We start from the raw sequence: 8950 nt of genomic DNA on the forward strand, positions 1-8950 counted from the left end.
GTTGCAGACAGATCGGGTGCTGCAGCATGTAAGCACGTCCCTCAGTGGGTGCGTGCCGGCACTCTTGTTGGAGCTGGTATTGCCACACACTGAGGTATTTGCTTGTTCATTAATTAACTGCGGCATCTTCCTGTTTCACAGCAGTGAGTTGTTTACATCTGTGTAGCAGGGTCGCGGCTGTCTCTGAAATGTAGTATCTGTAATGTTGCTACATCACGGTATATACTGCACATTTTTGGAAAACTAACTCGGAGAAGGGTGTTTGGGGGTTGTTTGACTTCTGAATGGGTGATGATCTCTGAAGTCAGATGCTTGTTTACTCTTTGCCTATTCATTGGGCCTATCAAAAGTATAACTAGGATTTTTTTCGTGCATCAGAGTTGTCCTGGAATGTGCTGTTCTACTTTCTTGCAGAAACTTGCTAATCTACTCAGAAGTGGTTTTGTGATACTGATTGATTTTTTTATTTAATGGAAGATTGGTCTTAGATGTCTTCCCATTACCAGCACAGTTCCTCTTTTGTTTTCTCATGTGCATCCATAGTCAGACACTAAATACTCATGATTGTTTTCATTGTGGTATAGCTGAGGCCTGAGAAATTCCATTAATTTACTCACAACAGCATTCTGCAAATTGTTGCAGGGCTTTAATGAAGTTTTATCTGAACATTTGCTCAGCTGAGCTTTTATTTGTGGTTGATTTGAGAGACAGTTGTCAAACAAAGCCAGTTATGCTTCACTTTTCATACAGCTTAAAAATAAGGCTTTTCTTTTAATATTTTTTTCCCCAAATAGTATTTGGAGCACATCTAATTTGATATTTATTTTGTTTTTTAATGTTAGCAGTATATGCCATCTTCCTCTGCTTAGGGTACCTCATTTGATGCTGTCTGAGAATCTACAGGTTGTACTGGAAGAAGTTATCCTCATTGAAAATAAAAACAAGCAGTTCTTCCCTTCCCTCCCCTGCACTCCTCCACACCACCCCTCCCACCCCTCGATCTGTACAGCACTAAATTCTGTATTAGATCATCACTTCACATCCGGAGTTCCTCTCCAATATTTGGATTTCCCTATCAACTAGTAATGCCAAGTGAGGATAGCCTTAGTGCTGGCTAATTAGGTGTAAATTATGGAAATAGAATAGGATTTTTGCTGGGGGTAAAACAAATGTTGGTTGGTTTATTTTTTTTCTCTTCCCCCCTCTTTTTTTCTTTCTTTTTCATTTTTTTCCCTCCCCACATAGAGGAAGTTTGGAAGGGAAGAGAGAACAGAAGAGTTACAAAGCTCTCTTGGAAGATCCAATGCTGAAGTTCTCAGGACTGTATCAAGAAACTTGCTCTGACTTGTATGTAACTTGTCAGGTGTTCGCAGAAGGGAAGCCTCTTGCTCTTCCGGTTAGAACTTCCTACAAAGCTTTTAGCACTAGATGGAAGTAAGTGCCTGCCTTTTATTTCATATTCCTCTTAGCTACCGAGGTGTCACATTATGGAAATGAAATTATGGGGTTTTATTTGTGTCAAAAAGATTTGGTTTTGGTTGTCTTCTTCAAATAACTTAAAGAAACGTAAGTCTCTGTGTGGTTATTAAGTGTTGCTCTGACAGCACAAAACCAGCCTTTTTGTGTAGTGGGTAAGTAGTAACACTGTTAACTGGTGTGTTTGGGCATGTCAGACTACTTGGATAACTTCTGGGGCCTGGACTAGTGCACTTCGGCAGTGATCTTTAGTACTTAGTCATCAAGCTGGAGTATTTTTCCTTTGTTTTCTAAGCTTTTAATCCTGCTCAAAACAAGTATTTGAACAGTTAAAGCCCAGAGGAAAATAGTCCAACTGCCCTTAGAAATTCATATTCTAAGGAGAATCTGGGTTCTATAAACTAATACAGAGTAACTTGAACTCTAAAGCTTTATGACTAATAAAAAGTGTTTCTCTGCAGCTGGAATGAATGGCTGAAACTGCCTGTGAAGTATCCGGACCTGCCTCGCAATGCACAGGTGGCTCTGACCATCTGGGATGTGTATGGACCCGGCAAAGCAGTTCCTGTGGGAGGAACAACGGTCTCACTCTTTGGGAAATATGGGTATACGGGTTTTTCTTCTATGGTGCAGAATTGAAGCTCACTTGTGAATAGTAAGATAGCAGTGGTTATGAGATTTTTTTTTCAGCTTTTTTAAAACCGGGTTAACAGTTTCATGTGTGAAAAGTCGTATACAAAGATACTTACTCTTATGTCTTCCTGAGTGTGACTTCATACATGATACAGTGTTGTGGGGGGCAAAAAAAAGTCTGCCCTTGTATAACACCAAAGTTTAGTTGTTGTTGTTTTTTTTTTTCCCCTAGATCAAAATTAATAATCTGTGATCTAGGAGAGGGTGGGTTTAGTAAATTTGTGGATGGTAACACTAAGCCTGAAAGAATTGGAAGTGTGCTGGAAGGTGACAGTACATCAAAAATATCTTGACAAAGTGCAGAGGGTACAGAAGGAAAAAACTAGAGTGCAGTTTAAAGAAAAGTCTGAGGCGCTGGTACTTGCTGCAGTTGATTATAGCCAAGTACAGAATGGGAAGCAGCCGCCCAGGAAAACAGAGGAAACGATTTGGGTTTTAGAATGACTAAGTCTTGCGTGATTCAGCATTGTGAATCTGTTGTGAAGTGTGCAAACAACATTGAATATAGAAAGAGTCTGCAAGTACGCCCATCAGGGGCAATGTCATATCCTCCTTTGTACTCTTCCTTTTGGCTGGGATATATGAGTTCTATGTAACTCATTTCAAGCACGTTGCTGATGACGGGGAGTCCAAGGGAGTCCGTATCATTGATTGTCTAGCAAATAGATTTGATGGAGGAGGAGAAGAGACTGGTGAGGCTGAAGAATAGGCTATAAGAGCACTTTTCTAGTATGTAGGTAGCACTGGAAGATGGGGAGAAGTAGGGTTTTTTTGTCCTGTCACCGGATAAGAACTAATAAGGCTAAACTGAAGTGCAGGAAAAGTTTAGATTAGCCTTAGAAAAGCTGACCTAAAAATACTTGAATGCAGAAAATAATGGTAGGAAGAGGTTTTTTCTGTGTCATTGAAGATACCACTTTGACTTTCCTGGAAAAAAAAAATAAATGAAGTTTTATTTCCACCGTGTGGAGCCTGGGTGAAGTAGATGGATATAAAGGAACAAATACTGAAGAAATTTTGTATTTGCTTGTAAATGGAAACCGCTGTAGTAGTATTTTGCAAAGTGATGTGTAAATTCAAGGTCAAATGGTCCTTCTGCTAGGTATCTCTCATTTTTAATGGTTGACTTCTTAAAGCGTTCCTTCCAGTTGTATTTACCTGAAGTTGTTAGAGTTAAGTGATTGTGTCTTATTGGCAAAAGTAATGCAGCTGATTTCTTGGGGCATCTCTTACAGGGGTCAGCACAAATAAGCAAGAGAAGCAGGGTTTTGCAGAGAAAAAGTGTGGCCAGTTACCCTGCAAGGTTTTGTTCGCTGTGCAGTTTCAATTACCAATTCAATTTCAAGCATAGATGGAGAAAATACTGTGTTGATGGTTGCAGTGTTGGGGTTGTGGGTTTTTTGGTTTTTTTTTTTTTTATTTGGCAGCTCGAAGGCTGCCTTTTGTCAGTTGGCCTTCAAATGAAACTTGGGTAGTTTTTTAGTTGACTTTTTTTTCAGACTGACAGACCTAAAGCCAGTATTACGATTTGCAAGTCAAAAGTAATACTTTCTGTTCCTTTACGAATAATAAAATGGTGAAGGTCAAGCGTTATCCTCAGTTTGGGTTTGTACCACTCCAGTGACTTTATGCAATTTGCATTTTTTTCCGCTTGTCGAATAAGTTACCACAGACTTTCTCATTTTCTTCTGAAGCCCGTGTGCCAATAAAAATGAAGGCCGTAGAGGGCACAAGGTGCCAAGGCACTTCTGCGGTTCAGTTAAGTTACGCGTGGCAGTGCACATTTGGAGATTTGGCAAAGGAATCCACTTCATTTTCTTGCAGCTGCTGCTGTACTTTGATTCCTGACAGCTGTATTATTTTGAATTTACTGAAGCGATTCTGCATTTTTTCCTGCAGTATGTTTCGTCAAGGAATGCATGATTTGAAAGTCTGGCCCAACGTAGAAGCTGATGGCTCAGAGCCCACCAAAACTCCTGGGAGAACCAGCAGCACGATCTCTGAAGATCAAATGAGCCGCCTGGCAAAGGTAATGGAATAGCAAGTAACCTTTAAGATGTATGTGAAAAGTCTTGCACTTCCACTGGAGTGAAATGAGGACAGGTTTTAACGAAGACAGGCTTCCCGTGTTGTTTTCTCATGTGAAAGTCATTTTTGGTTAGATATTTCACAGAATTTATGCAAATAACTAAACTGTCCATACTCAGTTGCTTCTAAAGTATTTTTTTAAAAGGAGACGTATAAATACCTTTTAATATGCATAGCATTCTGTCTTAACAATGTAGCATCCTACTTCTTTCTCAAGAACAAAAATGTAAACATGCCTTTAAGGGGCTTGAAACCAAAATTCCATCGGGTTCAGTAAGAGCAGCTTCTAACGGTAACCTGTGAGGACAGTCTAGATTCTTTCAGAAGCCTTCCCGTATTTTTAAGTCTCTGTGGTGTAGTGTTCAGGTGTGAATGACATACCTCTGCGTTAAAAAGAATTTGAGTAGAACTCCAGAAATTAACCAAAATTTTATCCATGAGTACGGATCATGAATGTGTCTGTATTAGTGTTTTCTTTTCCCAGCTTGATGGCAGAGTGTTTTTTTGCAATCAAAAGTACTTCTAGAATTGATTAGCAGTTGTTAGTTCTTGAACTGTTTTACTAACTGATCTCTCTCATTCTTCAGGTGAGCTTGACCCAAGCGTGCCAGACTGCTCAGCCCACTTAGTCAGTGTACTTTCTTCTTAATCTTGGTCTCCTAGTTCTCATTCTCACCTTTGTGCAACTTTCAATGAAAGATAGGGCCAGTGACATAAATATAACCACTTCCTCATCTCGAGGTTTATCACAGCTATCAACTAATTTTTATTTAGCATCTCTCTTTATATTATTCTTGTTCACCTTCCATTTATAGTGGAAAGCTCCTTAAAGGTCTCCGGCATTGGTGGTGCTCCGTTTGTGGTTCATAGTAGAATAAATCCTCTCTAGCCTAAGGAAGCTCCGGACAGACACCGAATGTCAAGGCTTGTTCATTGTTCATCAAATGTTTGCATGATGTAGATAGTGTCTCTCTGAGAAAGGATTTTAGAGTGTAGGCCTTCCCTTCCATGCTAGTTCTGTTACGCAAACATGACCACATCCTACCAGTATTTTTTCTTCTCTTCCTTTCGCTCCCTTATGCTCGCTAGCTCAGGAAATACACAAAATGTAGAGTATTTCAGTCTTAAAATGCCTGTGTCTGTTCTTTTGGCATATGGGCTCAAAGCTTCTGAGGAAGAGGAGGGAATCCTCCTTTCACATCCCCATTGAGACTTCTAGTTAATGGCTAATGAAAAGCTAATAACACTGCCCCCGTTCTTCTCTTCCAAAAGCTGTTTTGGGAGTTACTAATTTCTGAAAAATGAGAGTGATTTCACTGATATTTTATTATGTTCATTTATAAAAACATTTTACCATCAGATGCTACGAAGTGAATAGGGTTTCTGGGTACTGAGTCTATGAGAGCTTTCATTTGCACAGCTGTTTACACAGCGGATGAGATTCGTGTGATGTATCATTCCTAAATAGCTGTTGTTTGAGCACAGTCAGCTTCAGTTTTTCTGTGACTTACTCATTGGTTGCCAAATGCCTCCCAATACTGCTGTATATGAAGGGATGTTTAAATAGGTAAGAGGAGTAGGACTAATGAGATAAGATGAGTTTGTGTAGACTTGTTGGTTTGGTTTGGGGTTTTGTGTTTATTGGACAGGTATACAAGCTGTTGATCAGTGTCTGATACCAGAGGCCAAAATTGAGTCCTCCAGGTAACAAGTAACTTTTGAGAAGAACTTGCTGAAGATTCTTTTCTCCATCTAAAAAATATTTTTTTATTTTTTTGCCATGCTTCTTAGTTTGTGTGTGAGTGTATGTGTGTGGTATTTATTATTATAAGGAATCAAATCAGTGCCTGGCTCCTGGAGGAGTTGCATCCTTTTGCCTTAAATAATTGATGCTATGGCAAGTCTTTCATTGCATGTTGAGGTGTTGTTTTGTAAGCGCACAACCATTCATGTGAATGCTGCTTGTTAAATGGCTGCTGATGAAAAAGACAGCGCTTTGCATCTTGAGGGTCATTGTGAATGCAGATTTTTCACATACTAGGAAATACTAATGGGAAGAGTGTGGAATACATTAGCATGCTCAAATATTAGTGGTGTTAAGATGTTTCTCCCATGAGTAGTGTGTTAATTTATTCTACTTAAAGTACTCTTAAGTTCTTTTTGATCCATTCATTTCTCTCACACCTGCTGGCTGACTGAAATAAGATAATATCAACGACATAGTATCTACAGGAGTGCCCCATATTTAGTAGCAGATGATGAATGCTTCTCTACCTGAAGGGAATGCAGTACCTTCTCTCTTAGTTTAAGCTTTAAATATTAATCCAAGAGGACAGTTCTTCATCTGTGTATATGTATGTCTGCAGTTCTTCTTGGTGTTGTGTGCAGACCTAACTAATTGCTGTATTATGCCTTTTTTCCCATCACTGTAACAAGTTTAAGAGGTCAGTAATTTTCCTCTAAAACATAGAAGATTACTTTTTTCTTTATTCTCTAGTACAATGAACAAGCAAATAAATGTAAAAATTTGTAAAAAAAAGATATTGAAATAACAAGTTTTTTGCAAAGCTTTGGTAACTACTATCCTAAATGTGGATGTGCATATGTGGTACTCCGAATATTTCGATGCATTGATGTAAGGTAGTGGAAATGAGAGTGCTGCGTTGAGTAAGAAAAAATATTTCTGTTAGATTAACAAAAAGTAGTGAGTAATTTAGAAGTGACTAAAATAGTGGACATGTAAGGATAAGGAATTTCTTCATTGCCGAGAAAGAGAAGATCTTTTCTGTGAACTAGGTAAGGCGTTTGCGAGTGCATTAAGTGATGATGTCCAGCCTGCCTGAAACAGAATTTTGTGTTACAGCTGGTCTGCATGCTGTTGGTTCTCTACGTTTGAAATGTATTACAAAGTCATGTATGAGGCAAAGGCTGGGTCTTGTGATCCTGTTTACCACCGTAATAAGGTGAAAGAACCCAGAGACTTGTTTTCTGTGCTTTGGTTACATCCAACATCTTGAAATGTTGATAAGGATTATACTTTGCCCACTCTGCCCTCCTTTTCATACTGTGAAGTTTCTGAGTTCTGTTGAAAGTAATCTGAAGATTGGCTGTCCCACAGTTTACTGGAGAAAAGCCAAGTGAAAAATATCCCCTACTATATATTGAATGGAGTTAACTGGTTCTTAGACGTTTCAGTTGTCTTATAAGTTTGCATTTTGATCCTATTACTTCTGACAGATTACTTCTGATACTGTAGTCTAGAGTGTAAGTAAATTTAGTGCATCAGTTGCTTTAAACAAGCAATCTCATACTTGGTACAGGATTACATTTTTGTTACATGGAATGAGTTCAGAACAAAGGACATCAGATGCTCATGACTAATTTACTGCTTAGTGCTTCTTGAAATGGCCAGTTCCTAGCAAATCTGGAAACAAGCTTTAAAAAAAACCTGCTTTTGATCAGTCCTTTATTTTGGTAGAGCAAATAATTATAGTTGAGGATTGATATTTTAAACCTCACCCGTTTCAGGCAGGTAGGAACCAAGAATCAGAAAAGCTGAATTAGATACGTATTTGTGAAAGGAGTAAGCATTGGCATTCAAACCTAAATGTCGTACTAGCTTCCATAAAAATTAAAGTTTAATTCAGATTTTGAGAGGGCAGAGGCCATGGTGTGGACCATAGTGTATTCTAACTCTTCCTGAAGTAAAGTGTTTCCAAGGAAACTGAGTTAATGTGGAGTTCTGCTTCCTGCTTCGAAGTAGGAACCAGTATCCAAATTAAACTCTGGGGAGGTGAGTAAGAGGAAAAAAAAAAACAAAACCAAAATCCAGTGACCTGTCTTGAATGGCCTCCTGGTCCCACATGCCTTAGCAGAGCTTCTAGGACGATCTGCTTTGTGATCTTCCCAGACACAGAGGTGAGGCTGACAGGTCAGTAGTTCCCAGTGTCCTCCTTTCTCCCCTTTTTAACAGTTGGTGCAACGTTTCCCCTTTTCCAGTCACCAGGGACTTCTGAACCACTAGACTGCCAGGACTTTTCAGATAACATGGAGAGTGGCTTGGCAACTACATCAGCCAGTTCCCTCAGGGCTATGGGATGTATCTGCTGAGATCCCTTAGACTTAGTATGTTCGGGTTCCGCAGGTGGTCACAAACCTCATCTCTTAAGTGGGAGAGTCTTTGCTCCCTTGCTCCCCCTATTGGCGTCCGTTGCCTAGGGAGCTGTGAGGGGAGTGGTTATCAGTGAAGACTGAGGCAAAAAAATATTTGACAGATCAGTTCCACTGATACACGAACAGCTGCAGGGAGTCTGCAGAACACTGAAATTTCATTTCACTATGGGTTTTAATGGCTGTTAGCAGACTTTCGGAGACTAGACTATTATTTGCCTATTATGTCAGCATTGCTCTCTTAGAAAGTGTAGAAATTATGCATCCTGCAGAATCAGATTGCTTTCTGAATTCTTGTGAATTTGTTCTTTTTCAGAGTGGTCTTTTTGGTTTTTTTATAGCGATGAGCTGCTGAAAGTCTAGTGCAGGTGTCTGACAAACTGTGCAACCTAGACAACTCCAAGCATGCAGCAAGTCTTAAGTCTTCTGTGTCTTTTTTTTTTTTTTTTTTTTCTCCTAGTTGGTACTTTTTTGGAAGTGCTCTCCAAATAAAAGGAAGAACAATCTCACATTGAGTCTGGAT

General features: G+C 39.3%; 1 protein-coding gene across 1 annotated transcript in view; it reads left to right on the plus strand.

Annotated features, from left to right (window-relative positions):
* Window positions 1-1245: 1245 nt before the first annotated feature.
* Window positions 1246-8950, plus strand: part of PIK3C3 (phosphatidylinositol 3-kinase, catalytic subunit type 3) — a gene marked incomplete at both ends in the record, with an annotated part of 36462 nt that continues 28757 nt past the window's right edge. Inside the window, 3 exons of the mRNA XM_010132343.1 lie at window positions 1246-1434; window positions 1938-2081; window positions 4069-4198. Of these exons, the coding sequence (XP_010130645.1) occupies window positions 1246-1434; window positions 1938-2081; window positions 4069-4198 (463 nt within the window). The remainder of the gene's footprint in view (window positions 1435-1937; window positions 2082-4068; window positions 4199-8950) is intronic.

This window comes from Buceros rhinoceros, unplaced genomic scaffold (genome assembly GCF_000710305.1).
Source record: "Buceros rhinoceros silvestris isolate BGI_N320 unplaced genomic scaffold, ASM71030v1 scaffold4353, whole genome shotgun sequence".
NCBI lineage: Eukaryota > Metazoa > Chordata > Aves > Bucerotiformes > Bucerotidae > Buceros > Buceros rhinoceros.